Source organism: Bactrocera oleae, chromosome 5 (assembly GCF_042242935.1).
Source record: "Bactrocera oleae isolate idBacOlea1 chromosome 5, idBacOlea1, whole genome shotgun sequence".
NCBI lineage: Eukaryota > Metazoa > Arthropoda > Insecta > Diptera > Tephritidae > Bactrocera > Bactrocera oleae.
Window position 1 is genome coordinate 59,906,342 of NC_091539.1, and position 21,194 is coordinate 59,927,535.

Consider the following 21,194-nt stretch of genomic DNA (forward strand, 5'->3'; position numbering starts at 1 on the left):
GGGTTATAGAAATCGAATTCATATAACTTATTGGCTTAGCGAAATGCGATGATGGCGATAGTGATGAGTTTGCTGATGAGTTTTAGATGCATGAGAACATTTGATGAGAGTTGTGTGAACGCGCTTTAATATATTAAAAACTCAGTAATCTTTTAAATTCAAAAGACCTTCAAAAGAGCTTAGTCTTTAATAAAGTCACTTTTACACTTTTTGTGTCCTTGACGTGAGCTACTTTGACTGTATGCATGGCATGCGTGCCACAACAAGCAGCGCTTACCTCCACAATTGGGCATCTCTTTGTGGTTGTTAGAAGCTCAGTAGCTAGCAAATAATAGAAAAAAGTAATAGCAACCACATACTTTTTTGTATGCACATCCTTACATTCTTTCTTTCATCCTTGTACTCACCGACAATGAGCGGAGACACACAACCACGCAGTATCTGAGCACATACTATTCCACTACAAAGTGACCCAGAAAACATTGAGGAATTTCGTATGACAATAAACGAAACAAAAAAATAAAATAAAAGGAACCCATAAAACGCATTTCCACATATTGCAGAGCTAGCCAAGTAAAAGAATCAAGCAAAAATATAATATACTTCCCTTAGTGTCCTTCAGTGTACATCGAAATAGTTGTGGGTAGTCAAAGGATTCTTTCCAGAAAGTATAAAGTATATAGGTAGATAAAAGAAAAACCTTAAAATATTCAGAATTAAAAACCAACACTGACAGGCTTACAAGTAGTTCAAAAATTCATCGACCGTTATCTATAATTCCTATATTGTTAAATTCTGATAAAGATTGCTGTTTGGTTTCACTAGAAAGAGAGATCAGTCGGATGACTGAAAAAGCTAATTAACAAAGCTCTCGTATTTTGTAAGCATGTAGTAATTGTAATTGCAGGCTTATTGAATGGAATCAAGTTCCAAATAATTAAGAGGGTTTATCTGGACCTTTATGGGCTTTCCATGATTGAGATAAGTTTGTGAACTGTACTTCTTAGGTTATTTACAAAGCTCTCGCCTTTTCTCTGCGATAAATGAATATTTGGACAATGATACTATCCATAGTTCTAGTTAGTTTTTGCCGACTGGAACTAAGATTGCTTTAAAAATTTAGTAGAGTTGCCTGACATACGTCTATAAGATCGAAAGAAGAAAATAATTAGAGATCTTTTTACATTTCAGCGGAAAAACGTAATATCTGAGCATTCAAAAAAATTGGAACGTTCGTTGAATCACCATACAATGGAATACAGTTATTTATTCTCAGTTACACAGATAAAAAATAAAATAAATGAGGTCAACTTTTTTCGAGTCAAAACTTGATATTGTTAAAAAAAAATTCTAACCAACGGTTAAACATACGATAAACTTGACCTTCAGTTAACTATCACAGCGAAAATGACGTGATAATTTCTAGCCATGATCACTTTTAGAGATTTTGTTGATCGGCACAGGCAGATCGATCGAACAGTTTCAAAGCTCTCTATAAGAGCGAAACAAGCAATGAACCGACGATCATTTCACAAATCAGCGAAAAAAAAAATATTTCTGTGCATTCAAAACATCGAAGTTTTCGGTAAACTACCATAAAAGTCAGACTGGACAAATGTTACAGGGATTTCATCTGAGTTCCACAGATCAAAAATAAAACGCGAAACTTACTTGTTGCGACAACAGAAGAAACATTAAAATCATAAGTGAACGAAAGGTGTTTTAAAACTTGTTTGTAATGTTAAAAAATGTTACTAACCAGCAGTAAAACTTCCGATAAACTTAACGCACAGTTTATTTACAACACAAAATTAGTACAAAAGCTTGTACCCAGAGCTCTTTTCGACCAGAAAAAGTCTTGTTATTACGCAGCCGTTCAAAATAACTGTTACTGCTTACGCAAGCTCAATAATCATATATCATATATTTCTTCCAGTTCAGTATGCAATTGCGCTTAATTCGAAATAAATTTACTCATGAAGAAGTATTTTGCATGAAGTGTTCCGAATAAAAATTTCAACCAACGAAAAATCGGCTTTTCACGTTTATAATATTTATAGAAAAAGCATATACATATTATAGGCGCTCTTTGACGCTCTTTCTATTTCTCTTAAACTCGCTCGCTTGCTCGCTCGCTTCTTCCACTTGACTGTCACACAAAACGAGCGGCCAGGCGATTCTTCGGTCACTTTAACCCACTTTTAAGATCCTTTTAGTTTTACAAAGCCTTTACAACTGGACCATTAAACACCGTTTTGCGAAAGGTAAGCAGCGAAGAGCAAGAACTACCTATACTACACAATACAGCCAGAGGTAGAAGCAGAAGTAGAAGTAGAAAATGAGGCGGTCTTTACAACATTTCACTTTGTGTGCGCCATTTTTTGTTTGTAGCATTTTGAGTGTAAAAGTAGATTTTATTTGTTAAGCACAATTTTCATTATAAAATACATAAGTATTTGTTGTTTTTGTTGTTTGTTTACTATTTGCACGCCATCATTATAAATGCAAAAGTTGTTGAAAAATTCCAACTTTGAGCCTTTTGCCTCACGGCTTTTGTTTTAGCGCAGGAAAAAGTCATTTTCACATTACAGTTATTTTGAAAAAGTCATTTTGCCATGTGCGCTTTGCTTCCTCTTCCTCATCCACATCCACACTGTGTGACTGTGTGCCGGCTCTGGCTTTCTATGTTCATGCATTTTCTCTTTCTTGGCTTTTGTTGCCACTGTGTTGGACAAATGTAGTTGCCGTTCATTTGTTTCGCATGTTGTTGCTTTTGTTTTTTTTTGCCTATTTGCTTGTTCGCTTTTGATGCTTTGACCTTTTGACACAATGTGTGGGCCATAAAATACCAAAGGAATAAAGCGGAAAACAAGAGCGTAGTGAAAGAAAACAAAGCACAAAGGGAAAATGGAAAAGCCGTAAAGAGTTAAAATGGACAATGCTGTTGGCCGAGCTTAATGCAGATGTCCCCAAAGTGGGCGTGGCTGATGGACGTGTGCTTGAGAAGCAGAGTTTGCTACACAAAAGTACCGTTATAATGTCAAATTGCGGCGAAGAGGAGCAAAAATAGGTGATATATATGTATATATGTATGTATGTAAATCCCATCGGTAAGCGAGGAGCTGACCCGAGAGGGCGACATTTTAAAATATATAATTTCGAGTAAAGTGTAATTTCTTGAAGTAAACAATTGAAAAAAAATATGTTAAAAAAAAACATATGGCAACTGCAGCTTAACTCTCGTGCCGCGTCAGAAGGAGTCGTCAGTCAACACTAAAAACAACAACCACAACAAAAGCGCATAAAGCAACAAAACAACTGTTGAAATCAAATAAACTTTCCAACAAAGCTAAAGAAGAGGAAAAATAGAGAGAGAGAGAAAGAAAAACAAAAATAAATTTAGTTTTTGTACAATATTTTGTTGTTATAGCTTGCTGCTTGCTGCATTGCATTGGGTTTTTCTGCTTTTTTGTTGTTGTCTTTGTGTTACCGATTTTACGGTACACAAACGGTCAGCGAGCAACAAAAAGGATTTCAATGGAATTTTCACTTTACAAAGTGCGATGCAACGCACAAACAACAACAAATAAAAAAATTAAAAAAAAAAAACAAAAAATAAATATCAAAAAAACAGAAGAAATTTGAAATGAAAAATATATATACATATATTATAGAAAAGTAGAGAAATGAAAAAGGACAAAACACAAAGCACAAAGCAAAATGCAACGCACACTCACGCGACGGCGGGTGGTGGCAGGGGTGTGGCGTGCAGTGGAGGGGCAAGTAAATCGCCTGCTGGGTGGTCTCGTCGTCTCAGTGAAGATGCGATGCAGTCACGTGTGGCAGAGACGAATTTATAACACAAACGACAACAAGCAAAACAACAACAACACCAACAATAACATTGGAAATGTAGCTCAAACAAAAACTTTGCAGTCGTTCAAATGCTACAAACGGTACAAAAACCTGTAATTTTTGTAAAGTTTTGCCTTTTACTTGGACATATAGATGTCTATGTGTGCTTTAAGTATGTATGCATATATGGTATATAGAGGTAGGAACTGTTGAGCGACCGACACAAAGTAACTTCTAAGTGATATGGACAGACGCAACACACACATACATGCATAGTCACGTACACTTATGTAAATTCCACCGAAAAACACACACAGGCATATACACACACTTGCAACGAAATACAAATGGATATATGTATTTACTCGTATGTATAAAGCTCGCAAATAGATATTTTCCTAGAATGCACATGTGAGTAGACAACTCTCACATAGGTATGTACCATAGCTTGAGTTAAAATGCATGCGCATTAAGGTGTTTCCTTTTGTTTTCATTTTGTTTACTTTTGATAAAATGTTTGATAAAAATTTGAAATAATTCAGTACATTACTATTTAAAATTCAAAAAATGTATATATGGTGATAATCCAATAGGATAACATTATTTTTGAAATAAATGAAATAATAAAAATATAATCCAAATTTGTTTTTAATTTATATATTTTCTTTAAATCCTCAATTAAATTTTTCTAGAAAAAAATTTTAACGTATTTTTTTTATTCAAAATATATATTTTTTTAAATTGGACTTTATTTTACAGTTTTTTGATTTTATATTTAATATTTTTTAGAAAAAAATATTAATATTATTATTTTTAATACAAAATATATATTTACTTAAATTGTACTTTTTGTTTTTTTTTAATTTTTTCATTAAAAATTTATTTTAAAAATTGTAAACGTACATATTAATTTTTTTTCAAATATATGCTTTCTTAAATTATATTTTGTTTTATATTATTTTTGAATGTTTGAATTAAAAGTTTCCAAAAAAAAAAAAATTGTAAACGTATATATTTTTAAATAATTTTTTTTTTCAAATTTCACTTTTTTCAATATTTTTTAATTTTTTAATAAGTGATTCTTCATTTTTATTTATTTAAATGAAATTGACTATATAAAATTATAAGCAATATTTTCATAAACAAAATTATTTTAATTTATACGGTCTTTTCGGGCAATATAAAAAAAAATGCAGGAAAAAAATTTAAAAATAATATTAGTCGAAGTTATGTACTGTTAAATAAACAAAAATAATATTTTTTATTAAAAAATATGTTATAACATAGTGATCAAATTATTTAAAAATCGAAAAAGTAAAGCAAATGATAAAAAATAAAATTAATATTTTTTACGATCATCATATAGTATAATATTAGACCCGAAAAGCAGCTTTGGCAATATAAAAAATACAGGTTGGTTCAAAAGTTGCACGACTACTACGTAGGCGAATATTTTGTAGAGCTTCCGGAAAGTCATTATAGGAATGGCATAAAATTATTGGAGGATCATTGGAATTAGTGTATCGAAGTTAAGTAATGTCGAGCGCAGTAACTTTTCAACCCACCTGTACAAACAGTATTATAAATAACAGAAAAATTTTAAAATAAATTCATTTAAAACGAAAAATATTTTTTTCTCAACAAATGAAGGCGAAAATTTTAGTGATCACCCTCATTATACATACAAGCTTAAAACATACATATGTACTAAAAACTCCAACTGGTTACTTTGTAAGCAACTCTTTGGTAAAAAATTAAAACTGTAACACTTTATCTGCTTTTACTAGCATTACATTCTCAAATAGTTTGTTGTTATTGTTGTTTTACTTTTCTTTTCTAAATATTACTTTGAGAATTTGCCATACATTCTGTTGCAAGGCTTTGAATTCAAGTAAAATGATAAACGAATAAAAGTGAAATATTTATTTAAATGACAGATGAATGCGCTTTACTGCTATTCCTGTGTGTCTGTGTATTATATATGATATATTAATGTCGATATATAATTTTAAAAATGTTAAAAAGCAATTAATTTATTTATATAATTTATTTTTATTATTTAGTTAATTAGTTTTTTTACTGGTTTTCGAACCCGTAATATGAACATTGTAGTGTTCAGAGTCTTTAGGATTTAAAAAATGTATATATTTTTATTATTCGGTAAACTACGTTTTATACAGTTTTTTGGACGCGTAAGGTGAACATTTTAGTGTTATGAGAGTTTGAAGTTGTATTTGCAAAATTTTTTATATTCCTAACCTCATATTCTAAGCGTGTTTGGTTATATTATTGATCAAAAAATTATTAAAACGCCTGAGTTTTAAATTATCTCAAACAGCTAATATCAATAAGCTAATGTCTTTTAATTTAGGTTTTTGACACTGGAGATTTGTTTTAAAACAGCCGTACATACACTATAAGCAACATCTTTTGTAAAATAAAAACTGTAAAGCGGTTGCTAAAGTGACGTCAGCAAACACAAATTGACTGCGCAATACTTGAAGCGATATTGTGCTTCATCTATGCTTCCAAGTATTTTTTAAAACCGCGAAAAACCCTTTGCATGCAATTTTTAGATTTTGAAGGTTGCGTAATTTATGGCAGTGATGTGTTTGTATGCGATTTTTAATGAGTTTTAAAATGCAAAAAAAAAATTTTATTTTTATTCAGCAAGTGGGTTTATGCATGACGTGCATAAAAAATTTCAAATTAATAATTTTTTAAACATTTTTTTTCTTTGAACTGAAAGTTATGGATAAATTGTAAATATTTTAAAAATATATGTAATTAAATGGAGATGTCTTATATTAATTTATTTTCAATGCTTCTATACTCCATAAACACTTCAAGGACGTCAGATAAACCTTGCTTTTCATATTCGAATTTGTAAAAAAATAAAAAATAAATACAAATATGCATATAAATTGAATAAAATTAAAGCCGAAGTGAATTTGGATGGTAAAAGCCACAGTCAAAATATTTAAAACAAAAAAAGAACATAGAAAATAAGAAATTTCAAACATATTTGAGGCAAAACTAATTTTTTTGTTTGGTAAATAAAAATAGTATGTAACAAGAAATATTATTATTTTACTTACAACTTTGATTTTCGCCTGAATCTCACGCAATTTCCGTCTGGCCAGAACCTGTATGTGCGAGCTGACTTGCTTTCGTGTTCTCGTCTTGCCTGTGCGTAGCTTGATATAACGAGCGATGAGTTCATTACGGCCTGCAAATCAAAAAAAAAAAAGCGGAAGAAAGTGAAAACGTGAAAAACTACTGAGGAAATTGTGAGTGGAAAAATTGAATACATAATAAGCGACATTAATGAAATAAATTACAGGAAATTAACTATGAAATTCGGATAAAATCAGCGCGCTTTGTGCGAGTATTTGCCATACGAAATGAAGCTTAATTCGCCATACGCGGTAAGCATCCCACTCTAAGATAAATTTGTTGCTGTAGGACATTTAATAACTGTATGAAGCTTACGGCTTGATTATAAATCGTCTGCTAGATATTGTCACAGATATATGTATATTATGTCAGTACTATAGCATATATATTACTATACTTCGCGTTCATTTATAAAAATTAGAGTATTTACTCAGTTTAATTTGGCAAATACTTGTTTATTTGAGTAGCTTGGTACTGAGAATATAATTTTTCTACTCTTTTATTGCATTTCTTGGCTTCCACTTCACGCTCTACTACTCTCTAACTAATGCTGTAGTAAAATGAAATTAATTTTTATAATAATTAGTAAAATAAATGTTGGTTTTCGGTAATTAGTTTTATGGCTAAATTAGCTGCTGGTTTTATTACATTAATTTTATGTGTTTATTTGATTTGTTTCATATGCGTAAATATATGTATATATACGAGTAGTTCCAAAACTATTTTTCTTAAATGTATAATACATTATAATACTTCAAACCCAAGAAAACATTGATATCTTTGACTTCCCGTAAATATTATATTTTAATTTCGTTCATTAACATCAAACCCTTTTATTATTTAGCTTTTTGTAATTCTAACTAATCAAAAAATTCTACGAACTTCTTGGAATTTTTGAAAGCACCTTCAAAAGCATTCTTGGTTCGATCTGCTGTTTGGAATATTAAAAAATTAGGCGATCGTCTGCTAGATTCATATATGAATCAGAAATTACTCTAACGAACAGCAACTGGACTAAACAAATCAGCCCAGATTATTCACATAAAATCTTAAATCAAATTAGACTAGCTATAAAAATCTTTTAACCCTGCAGCAATGACCATGAACCATATTGGCTATAAATTTATATGCTCTTCAGGTTTACTTTTGCACACTTGAAGGAAAAAGAGGAGGAAATGCAGTTCAAGAGTTCTAAGTGGTTTTGCTTTGTATTCGTTTATTTTATAAAAACTAATTTTTGGAAAGTTCAACGGCTCATTATCAACGGTGGCATAATATTCATATATCAATATCTTCAAGTTAAATAACGGTGCTGCCGAAGCAAATATTATTAGCTTAAAAATTGCTTCCTTGAGAAATCTTACATTCTTTTTTATGTCAGTGCAGAAAATTTTTCATTTTTAAGCCTAATAAAGCCGCGAAAATACTTGTTACAGCTGTCTTTGTTTCGCCATGCATTACAGAGTAGCGAATTGAACGAACTATACCAGCTGTTCAAATAAGGTAGCCGCATACTCTCTTGTATCGAGTTCAAATCGCTAAGTTTGTTATTGCTTTGATATCTATATTTTTTTAACAAGAGATCAGTGCCAAAAATATACCGAGCAGAGAAATGGCGAATGGATGACGGCTAATATATATTTAAGAAATAAAAGTATACGATTGATATTAAAAGGAAGTAACTAACGAAATCATGGTGTAGTCTTATTACTAAGGTTCTTTTTTCTTTCGATGTTACACAAAGACAAATTTTGGAGCAATAACCCAGTGATTCTTGAGATATTAAAGGGACGTATTCGTAAGGTAATGCTTAGTTCGCCATTTAAACTCAACCACACATTGCAGTAGTGTTAATAGAGGGCAGAAGAGCCTATGGTGCATAGTGGTCCGATCTGAGCTATATGTTTGAAGATTGAGGAGATGCCTTACACAATAATCCATATAAAGTTTTTGGAAGATATTTTGTTAAAAAAAAATACAATACTTGATTTTGATCGCTCAGTTTGTATGGAGCTATATGCTGCAGTCGTCCGATACCGGTGAAAGAGCTTCTTGGGAAGAAGAGAACGTGTGTAAAATTTCAGATAGTTATCTCAAAGATTAGATGAGGAATAGTTCGCGTGTATACAGATCGATGGATTCGGTAATTCGATTTTGAGTACTCCTGTACACATTGTTATATCAAATTTGGCCAATGATAACAAATTTTGAAATATATTATATGTGCATGTATCTTTATTTAAATATCTTCATGGCTATCGTTAAACATTTCCCTAAATAACGGCATGCTTTGCACTATATTCGCGTATTTGTATTATGTAATAGCAAACCGAAACCGTTAGAACGCCGCGCGCTTGCCCTTACATCACACCCACCAACCCTTCACAGAAGTCCCATTTACACCCTGTATATATGTATGTATGTGTGTATGTAGATATCAAACCATCAGCGACAAATATAAATTTAATCAAAATTAATTTGCACCAACAAAGAGACAAAGTGAAGCGCAAACACTTAGGTAGGGGAGAACGTGGGGCTTTGGGTAAACGAAAATATTCATAGCTCGCAATATTACACAATTCACTAACGACCGGGCTGCAACAACAACAACAATAGCAACAACCGAATGGTGGAGCAGGAAGGCGTGTTCATATAATAATAAATAAAATAATGACAGAAGACAGACAGACGGACAGACTTACAGAGAGACACAGCAACAAGCAGACAGCGACACAAGCACAAATACAACAACGACGCTCTGTGGTGAATACTATGCTTGCGCCTCTTTTTATTTTACGCCCTTTACTGCTTCGCTTCTCGCTTGCCGCCGCTGCTTGCCACTCATCGACTTCTGTTGTCTTTCATCGGCCGCCTTCGTCCTGTCACCTCAGAACTCTGCTTGAGCTCACAGCGCCCTTCAATTCTATTGTTTTCACTATAATTTTCTATGTTTTCGCAAAAGTTCAGTTAAAGTTTGTTGTTGTTGTTGTGGACACTTTGCTTGTGCGCCGTTGAAGCTCAGTCATTGTCTTCTGTTTGGTGCTGTTAATGCTTCTCTGTGGATGCTGTCTGAACTCTTGCGCTGCGCGTGCAACTCTTCTCCCCTCAGCAAAGTTGCGCATTGACTTGCCTTTGCCGGCCTCTAGCGCCCTTCTTAGCTAACGCGTCCTTCATGCGCCGCCTCTGGCCTCTGTGTCTTCCATATTGTCTGCTTTGGTTGTGACGTTGGCGTCGCCGTCGCCGTCGCCGTTCACTAATTGCACATTCTTGGCATAGTTTCACTTCTAACCGAATAAAATTATTTTCATTCACTCAACGAAAAGCGTACACTCCCCAACGCGTCTTTGACCTCTTCACTACTTTTGGATATCTATTTGTGTGTGTGTGTTTGTCTTGCAGAAACTTCCTCGCTTTTCATTGTTTTCCAACGCGCCCAAATCTCCAACTCTACTCTCTTCAGTTCGCAGCACTTTGGCCTTCACCAATATTTGTTGCTATGTATGCCGCAACCTCCGCTATGAGCCTTTCACCGTCTCCAACTTAACTTAATATCAACTTAGTTGTGGAGCACAGGAAAAACAAGAAGACTTTTAAGAATCAACAGCACAAGCGCCGTGTGGGCTGTGTGTATCTATAGTTCGGACTTTTTAGGTGTTTGTCTTCTGCATTTGCTCTGATCGCTGTTTGTGTGACTCTATGTGTTCGTCGCTGCTAGAAAACGCTTACAACTCGTCCGCTATATTGGTCTCGTCGACCTTTACAGCGTGTATAGAGTCTCAGCAACTTCACTTTTCTTTCAATAACTCGCAAAAGTTCACTGGCTTCCTTTAAGTTTTGCACTATTTCGTTTTTGGTTGACAGTTTGTTCGTTCGACAAAGGGGTGTTATAGATAGTAGTTTGCTATATCTTGATTGTTTTTGTAAAATAAGTCAGCAACAAGCGTGTAAAGTTAAAGGAGTTAGAGCTGCAAGCTCTTTTATCTATTTGGAAAATCTTGTTTAATATCCGATTTTCAAAATGTGTTTCTTTTCGCGTTTGTCTCTCACGATTTTAATTGCCAAAAAGCCGTTTAAGGTAATTTTATTCGCTGTTATAATATTAAAGTAGGTTAGTTACGTGTTTGTAATGGATTGAAGCGAATTAAAGACTTCATCTTTTGTTTGGAGGAAAATAGTTGGTGAAAATTTGTGGCGTTTGTTAAATCAGTTTTCAAATCTTAACTTATTTAACTCTTTTAGCCGATTACAGATCATTACTTCTCTTCTTATATGACACTACCGCTGATAGATTTGCTTCGAGAAATCAATATATTTTTGAATCTTCTCTCGCTATTGCGTAGCTGCGTCGGTTTTTCTGGAAGAAGTGCCAACAAGCTCTTCTGTTTTTAGTTTATCAATATTGTTTGAAGGACAAATGCCTTTACTGTCCGTTCATTGGAACGGAAGGTTCTTTTTACTGAAGTAGCAATATAAATATTTGTTCTTTACTCCACCATATTCTTACACACAAACAAAATCTAACATATATGTCAAGAAGGTTTACGAAAATGCTTCCAAAGAGAAGTTAATGATGAATAAGTGATTAAAAATAAAAATCGATTTTTTCATATTTCGATAGCTTTTACCTTTCAAAATGACAAACTAAAATTTTAAAACGATATCTCAAATCGATTTTTTTATTTTTCGATAGTTTTTACCTTCAAAATTAATATATATAAATTACATTATTTCCTGATTTTCTTTTAACTTATAGGTTGCTAAAGTGCGGCCGCTCAGTTCAATCAGCTCATTTTTGAAATTTGCTTTAGTGATTACTACCAATGTTCCGATCACTATGGGTTGTTACACTAAGGGTCCTTACAGTAACTTACTAGTTTTTTATCTGATAAAAATCGAATTTTCGCAGGTCAATTTGTCGATTTTTTTTCGATCGTAGGGCAATATCTTCGAGTAGAGATTTTTTTAGTCTTCATCCACGGAGAAGGCTGGAATCACTACAGTAGCGGAAAAGCTTTTTTTCGGGCCGTGAAAAATCGCGTGAAAGTCGAAAAATATTTTTTTTTTGCCTTTGAAAATTTTACTGTGTATTCTTAAAGATGTTTAAATATACCGTTATTTTAAAGCTATGATACATTATTATTATTTTTTAATTTCCGGAATCGCCTTAAAGGTTACTGTGTAGTTGTGCTGTGGGGATGAGTTGTATTTGTTTATGGAATTATGATTTCAAATAACGGCACTTCGAAAACAACAAACATTTATTAAATTTACCATCGGAACTTTTAAATGGTTGTTCAAAATTCTATGTAGACTTTATGTAATTGCAAAAAAAAGTATATAAAATTTGTCATAATACTTTCCTAATCTCTCATTGCAACACGAAAAACGACAAGTGTCAAGCAAATCTCAGGCCAAGCGAAAGAAGAAAATTACACGAAGAAAAGAAATAAATAGAATTCATATACCGAAATAAAATTAATTCATATTTCATACGCATATATACCCGTTATACGAGTAGTATATGTATACTTATACATACATATGGTATATTAGTAATATATTAAATTATATATTTTCTTATTGCTGAATCATATAAGTTTGTGTTGGAAAAATGTTAAAATGCTTTATAAGTATTCGAAAATGCCATTTGCTAAAGAATCGCTATTGAATTGACTTGTGAAACAGGTACATGAAATAGCACTTTTCCGATGAAAAATGCAAATACGAAAAAAAAAAATGAAATAAAATAAAGTAAAATAGAATAGAATAAATAACTGAATTGTGTCGCCGAGGCGATGGTCCACGTTGGGGTCGCACGTAAACGGTCAACACACCGAATGAAACTCAATTCAAGCGGTGACTTTATTGAAATGCATTTTTTGCATTAGATTATGTCAACCGCCCCACCTCTGAAAGCACACAAGCCCTTGTGCGCTGATATTATACTCACTACCTCCCACAGCTTAAGGTAGTGCCGCTCAATTCAGCGTTAGAGCATTTGCACATTGCATACCATAACCTTCAAACATACGCAGATATATATTTATATAGTTTGTCATCTTCTTTTGCTCCACCTTCGTCACCGACTGTCGCTCATCAACAGCGAGACGGACATCTTCCACATTCGCACATTAAATCCTTCAGACATAATCGTCTCCGCAGACGTGATGAATTTTGCATGGACGGCCCACCAAGCTTAAGCTCGAGCTGGAGTGGGGCCCTAACTTATCAGCTCATCCATGGAGCTGACCGATGGCTTGACGAAATGTCGTACCATTGCACGTATACATTTCCTTCTCTATCTCTCCTTCTCTCTCTCTCTCTCTCTCACTGTATGAGAGTGTGTGTGTGTGTCTGGAATAGAGTGGATTTTGCTTTGGGTTGATGGCGGATTAGTTGAGTTGCTGGCGAGTATTAGTGAAGCTTTTCTTCCATTTTTTTTTGCACAACATTTGTTGTTGTAGTTTTTGTTATGCGTTGGCCTGGAATTGTATTTGCGCGCACTTTGAATGGACACATTATTGAAATAAATCGACTGGACAAGCATGTAAATTGAATTTTGCATTTTCATAATAATAGTGACACACACACAGAGATAGGCACGCACACAAGCAAACCTACAGTTGTGCTCGAATTTGTATATTAAATTTGCTGGGAAACGGAATAATGATGAAAGGAAATTTATGCTTAATGTGCATTCGCTTGAGAAAAGGAAAGGTTGAAGACGATGGTTAGGATACATAGCCTTTAGATTACATATATTATAACAACATAATTTTGAATAAGTTCTTTATACTCTCGTTTGAAGCCTTTTAAGATCCGTCCTCTCTTTTAATCCTTACTTTTTTATGTGACCTTAAATTTTTTCATTACTAAGAACCCATTAAATTTGAATCTACATATATTATCATCTGTTATGACCCTTACAATATTAATGAGTTCGCTTTTGTCTAGAAGTCTGTCCACCATCAAAACTAACTATGCCCTGTGTTGCAAGTGTTTCAAGACCTGAGACGTTCCTCTAGGTTCCATTGATTTAAACAATACTTGAAGAAGCTAAATGCTATCTCCGAGCGGGCCAGCTGCTCTGCCCTTTCGTTTCCTTCTATTCCTATATGACTCGGCACACAGAGAATATTAACCGAGTTACCTACTGAGAGTGTGGTTATTGCCCTCTGGCATAATCCAACGGATAGAGGCATAGTATATACGCTACGAATAGCTTTAATTGCCGCTCGGCTGTTTAGTAGAAGGTTTATGAACTTGCTGTTTAAAGCAGCTGTCCACTTGGCAACTTCCGTTATGCCAACAAATTACCACAATCATTAATATGTTTATTTAAAGGATTATATCCACTTGTGAACTTCAGAAAAAACAATCGAGGACTATAATTTATCAGCATGGCTCCTTTAGTTTGTTTTTGACTTTGAAACGAGTCTATGTGAGTTTATGGTAAAATATACTCCTTGGGCGGGTTTATGGTAGTTATTTAGGTTATATAAACCTTTATATCTCGGAAATTAAATTCAAAAGGTATCTAGTTAATGATCGTAGATGATCATCACGAGAAAATCAACGTCGAATGGAAGCCTCAAGATCAATAAAAGTTAAAAATTTTACTCAATATAGGTACTTCGGGATTGCAGTTAAGTTTCACGATAGTTTATAAGTGATTTTACGATGGAATAAATGGACGACATGTTCGGATTTTTGTAGAAAAAAATTTTAATTTCCAGTTGCAAACTCTTGGACTTTACACTTTCTAACAATCTTATCTCCACAAACTAAATTACAGACTTGTAAATAATTTCTATTTGATAGAATTTTCACCAGAAGTATCGACCAATGATTGGTTTGTTATTAAAAAAATTTGAGAGGGATTTTTCTGGAGCAAGTTTTCTTGATTAAACTTTTATTAGGCTTATAATGCTTTGATATACGAAATTATATACATAGATATAAAATATTTTCTAATATATTATCGCTTTTTTATAGTCATATATCTATATAAAATTCATTTTAACTGCCATTTTTTTTATTTAGTAATGTTGTCATAAACTTTGTAACCTTTTCAAAAAATTTAAAATTTTTTTTAACATTTTTGAACTTTTTTTTTAATTTTTTTACACACCCATTCTCAATAGTTTCACTTTGTACATTTTTTCTATCTCTTTAACTGTTACATTACTTCTTAGCTGCTATCTGCATTTATTGCATTGAATATCAACTCACACACTCAGCTGCTCTGCATCTTCTGTTTCTTCTTCTTTTGCTCACTTGTGCTCCAGCGCATTAATTGAAACTGATTAACCCCTTTGAACTTTCTGCTAGACTCATTCCGATTTTTCTGCACTTTTTTTTTGTTGTTTTGTTTTTTATTTCGTTTGCCAATTTTCCAACACACACTTTGTTGCATTGACGACAATTGCAGTTGCCACCTTTTCGTTATGCACCTTGGCCCCACTAACACAACGTCGCAATCAATTTGACACCACAACTATTCAAAGCAATTAGATAGTTGTTTGCTTGTTGTTGCTTTTACACTGGTTGTTGTTTGTGTGTTAGTTGTTGCTTTCGTGTATTTATCAGTGGAGGCGTTAAGTGGCAACACACTGCATTTGATTGGGTTGACGGGATTCAATTTAATGAATTACGATGACACCTACTAGGCAGTAATACATACTAACACACAAATATAGCTGTACATGGCTGTGTGTATGTATATATATATGCTTGCAAGATGAAATTAATACACTCATATTAAACGAAGGATCAATAGATAAACAATCTTCGAAAGTGAAAACACAGCTGTCTATTTCAATTTAGCAATAAAGTGTAGGTTGTTATTTCAAAAAACTGCTATAATCTCTTTTTTTTTTAGGTTTTAAGGATTCGAAGATTCGCACAGGTTTTTTGAGTTCGAGGTAAATTGCATGTAGTCAAGTTGGCTCCTCAGCAAAATAATTTAGTTTCAGAGACTCTAACTGGACATTGTGCTATCAGCAACCATAAGGTAAAGTAAAAACACTTAGAGGATATCATTTTTCGAAGTTGTTTCGAAGAAGACAAAATGGATTCATTTCGATATATCTTTTTGAATGTCCCTTTTGAGCTTAAGATTGAAACTTCTTGGATCTCAAAACTGCAGCCCATCAGTTTAGCTGCCGGGAATAGAAATAACACACTAGCACTTTTATTTTTGGCTCAAGGCGCTTTGTCGACCCATGAAATCCAGTTATTAAAGTTTTCCTGCTTTACAAACTACATGACAAAAAGGTGATACTTAGTTTTGAGTAATTTTAGCTACTTTGTGAAGAAGAATAACTGTTTGTCTGATACTAAAATGTACTGTTCTATTCAAGTTATTCAACAACTTATTAATAACGAGAGCTATCCATGAAAATCTCGACTGAGGAGGGCACACTTCGAAAATAAACATTTATAATCGCAGCTTTCACTTAGTGATAATATGACAGCGTTCATGAGCGTCAGATAAAAAAAAAGTAGCAGTGACGTTCTTAATTGCATTGAAACTAATCCGCATTTACGATATTTTCAAATATTCATCCAGCTATCGTCTTCAGTTATGACTTTTGCCGCACAAATTTATAATGTTGACGATACATGTATGTTATAAAATTTGTGTAAAATAATGCTCACAAAATTTCTCAATAACATCCTCAGTAGCATTCTCAAAAGCTTTCTCAATAGTATCTTAATAGCATTCTCAGCAGTGTTTTCAAAAGCTTTTTTTATAGTGTCTCAATAGCATCCTCAATAGCATTCTCAAAAGCTTTCCCAAAAGCTTTCTCATTAGTATCTTAATAGCATCCTCAGCAGTGTTTTCAAAAGCTTTTTTTATAGTGTCTCAATAGCATCCTCAATAGCATTCTCAAAAGCTTTCCCAAAAGCTTTCTCATTAGTATCTTAATGGCATCCTCAGCAGTGTTTTCAAAAGCTTTTTTTATAGTGTCTCAATAGCATCCTCAATAGCATTCACAATAGCGTTCTCAATAGCATTCTCAACAGTATTTTCAAAAGCTTTCTCAATAGTTTCTCAAAGATAAATGGTTGCGCTATTATAATTGTTCTTTCGAAAAAATGATCACTTATTCCAAATATTGACTGGCTCATTAAACATCTCTCTTACATACTGTCTTATCTCATTTTAGCTATATATATAAGTTCCAATCTCCCGGTGATTTATACACCCATCAAAAACAAAAGCACCAAATTACAACACCAACAAGTTTGCGCCACTTCCAAGTATGTTGAGTCATTATTTAGCCACAAAAATGATAATCAATATTGGCGCTACGTTAATAAGGTCTAGTGTAAACCCGAACAGAAACCAAACAAAAAAAAAATATAAAAATTGAAAACAACAACAAAAAAAGTAATAAAGTTTATGAAAATTGCCAACTATCTACCACGTCAATGTGATTATGGCACCTAGTGAGTTGCATTTTGAGTGAAGCGTGATTGGCGCTCAGCTGCCAGCTGCTGGCTGCTCTTAATTTCACCTACTTCCCTCTTCCTGCATCTCCGCTTGTGGCTTTTATAAGCAATATTCGCTGCTGTTGATAATGAATTTCAGAAATTTACGTTACATGCATGTGTGTGTGCTCTTCGTAGCTGATATTTTTTTCGTAGAACTTGCCACATGCAACGTCAATACCGCCAATTGCTTTAATATAGTTGAAAGTTAGCCATGAATTTTTTACCTCGACACTTTTCCAGCGGTATTTGTTGCATGTGTGCTTTTTCGATAAGCAATATAAATGTGCAGGTGTGAGTGTATGTGTATATATATACATACATGTATGTATGTATGTTGAGAGAGCCAACAAGAATTATGCGCTCAAATGAATTGGTGTGGCGCTTATGTCAACGATAACGTCATTAAAGCCAAATAATGTCACGCACACACACACATACACACACACATCTAATATAACACATACAAAAGCACTGTGTTGTGGCTTGTCAACTGCTCGTCATCATCATGAATCACTGCACGGCTGCCATTCACCGCCATTGCGGTGGCAGCACATAGGAAAACACACTAACACACACACACATCTGCATCATCTATGGCTCTTTGCCGCGGCACTTGTTCGGCAATCAAGAATTTTCCAGCTTATAATGTAATAATTAAAAATAATGGCGGCCAATGACGCAGTGAAAGTTCGCCAGCCGCGCATCGTGACCGAGGTGCTGAGGTTTCGACACAAACAACTTTTACCATCGCACCAAAGTGCATGTGTATGGATGTATGTGCATATTGTTTACCCTAACTGTCGCCTCTCTCTCCCCTTTGTGCACCTCTACTCATCGCTGACTTCGGCTTTGGTTTTCACACATGGCATCCGCGTCATAACCCGAAAATATGCAATGCTTGGTGCCTCCCTGCGGCGCGGGTGCGAAAGTGTGAAATAATTTTGGCTGCAAAAGTGCGAATTAGAAAAATTTTGCGGACACTCTGAGTAGCGTGTAAAAGTTTTGCCGCTCTGAAGTATTGTACTTCGATGGCTTAAGTTTTGCAAGTCTGAGAAATGTAAGCTTAATTTCATTATCTATTTTGTAAATTTCACTAAATCCAATGTAAATAGCCGGCAGAAGGGTTAAGGTGCTTTTGTTCAGAAGGAAATCCGGAGTTGAGTTTATTTTAGCTCTTGTTTCAAAGATCTTGCTCGCATACATATTTGTGGTGTCTGAATACTTTTCGGTAATCAGAAAGTTCTACAAAGCTTAAGTTGCCTCTAATCACTGCGCGAAAATACTACTTCTATAAACTTAAGAGTTTTCTCGGATGAATTTTGATCCACAACTTATCGAGTTGATTTCTATAGCTGATTCTTGAAATGTGGTTTAAATATTAAAATTTTGTCCCCCGACTATCAACTTGTTGACAGAAAAATAAAGCTCAGAATTTGGCACATTTGAATTACTGAAAGAATAAATTCCAGAGGAGATTTCAGTTAATCTTAATTGATGTTTTTTATTTGACTAAAGCAGAGCTCTTGTTTAGCGAGCAAAGAAATGGCGAAACGAAGATATCTTTTAGTGTTCTCAGTTAACTCGTTAATTGTAAAATTTATAAGGTCCTACTTTTTGCTTTAAGAGCAATTTCTTGTGTAATTTCTTAAATAATTATCGACGAATCATTTGGATTACAGCTCTTCTAAGAAGTAAAAAGTAATGGAACAACAAAGAAATTGTAGACATTTTTATTATTCAAGCATATTAATATGGTATTATTGGATACAATGATTTTTCAGCTTGAATACTACTGACTAGTAGGTTAGGTTAAGCACTCTGGTTGAATTTCAAAAAGAGGCTCACTCTTTGACTACTATAGACATTTCTTTATAGAACTGAAAAAAATTGTTTTTTTTCGGTTTCGGCTCATTTTTTGAAGCCCCTTTCGCTAGATTGTTGGACAGTTTCGGTGTCCTAATCATAAACACACACATCTCGTCATCAGTAATGATGCGTGTGATGAATGTAGCTGGGGAGTTATCTTGCCAAGTATCTCTTTTGCGACCACTACTCGACGTCGTTTTAGCAAAACATTCAAGATGCAGGTCCTTTGGTATCAGTTTATTATTGACACGCTTTTTGTTGAGTTCCACCATAAGGGATGTTTAGAATCTATGTCTCCCTCATTCTCCAATCTGTCTGTTGACAACTCGACGATTTTCAAGTATTGATTCTTTAACTTTTTCGATGTTGTCATCATTAAGAGCGGTGGAAAGACGTCTGTCATGTGATAGATAGATGATTTTACGACTTTCACTAAATGGTTTCTGCCCTTAAAATACTTGTGTTCGTCATAAAGTAGACTCCCCAAAACACTTCTGCAATATTTTCAACAATTAACCGCGATTCCATTGAAAACAAAAAAATTGCGGTAAACTCCTTGTTAATTTTTTTTTCCATGGCAAAAATCGCCATACAAACTTTTCGAGTCATAATCGAACAGCTGCCTAACACACATTAATTAACATTTGGAGATGAAAATTCACACGCATATTAAAAAAGGTTGTAACAAGCTAGAAAAAAAATTTTCTCAATTTAAAAATTTTGAATTGATGCGTTGTATTGGCTTTCTTTTTACATAACAATTTTCACAAAATGATGATATTCAACCCACAAATTTCCCCTTTTACACCTTCATATGTCTCTGATAACGGTAAATACATGATAAATAATTATTTATCATGACATTTAGTAAAGAAATTCCATTTATATACGAACTGCTTGAAATTTCATTTAAACACCAAAAAATGTGGCGACAACGGGCTGCCCACTACAGTGCCTTTAAAATGCTCGCCTCCCGCGTGCCACCGGCCTAAATGTAAAAGTCGATTTGGCTACCATTTTGGCAGGCTCAAATGGTTTGTAGCAACATGCAAGCAGCTAGCTTTGTGTTGTCCAACGAAACGAACCAACCGTCTGCCCCTGCGACCGCTCCGCTCTACCCGCGTGCGTCCTTACATTTGTGTAATAAGTTTGCTTGCAATGAACTTTGACAACAACTGCCGTTCGTCTTGCTGTTTGGGCAAAGCCGACAGACAGCGTTGCTGGTGAAACAGAAGCCAGTGCAAAAACAAAAAAGAAAACTGCAAATACAAATCTAAAAACAAAAGCAACGACAAGCACAGTGACAGCGGTAAAACCGACAAAGAATAACAATAAATGTTGCAATAGTAGAGCAACATCAACAATAAAAGTGCCGCTAGTAATAAACAACAATAACAAAAACAAATGCAATACTAACAACAACAAAAGCGTCTCACATAAGGCTCAAGTACGGTTGCAAACTGAGAAGATTGGCCCTACGCCGACAATTGTTTTACCACTTATTTGTTGTTGTTGTGGCTTTTGTTGTTCTTATAGTTATTTCCGTTGGTGTTGGTGTTGCGTGCGTTGCCAGCAAATCGCAAAAGGACACAACACAATCCACAAGCAGACAATTACACAGGAATATTGTTTCTGCGGTCGCCGGAGCTTTGTGCCACCAGGCGCCTATACAAGTGTATGTGTGTGTGCGTGTGTATGAGTGCGCACGGAAAACCGCACAATCTCCCTAATGCAAATACACACATATGTCTTTTCGCATGTGTGTATATTTATGTATGCAAGAGAGCGCAGGAGTG

General features: G+C 34.1%; 1 protein-coding gene across 7 annotated transcripts in view; it reads right to left on the reverse strand.

The window, feature by feature from the left end:
• The window catches only part of sd (TEA domain transcription factor 1 homolog scalloped), a 221,931-nt gene that overhangs the window by 3,888 nt on the left and 196,849 nt on the right, over positions 1-21,194 (reverse strand). For all 7 annotated transcript variants that reach the window (XM_070110208.1, XM_070110209.1, XM_036362384.2 and 4 more), the window contains exon 5: positions 6,954-7,084. In XM_070110208.1, coding sequence (XP_069966309.1) covers positions 6,954-7,084 — 131 coding nt within the window. The remainder of the gene's footprint in view (positions 1-6,953; positions 7,085-21,194) is intronic.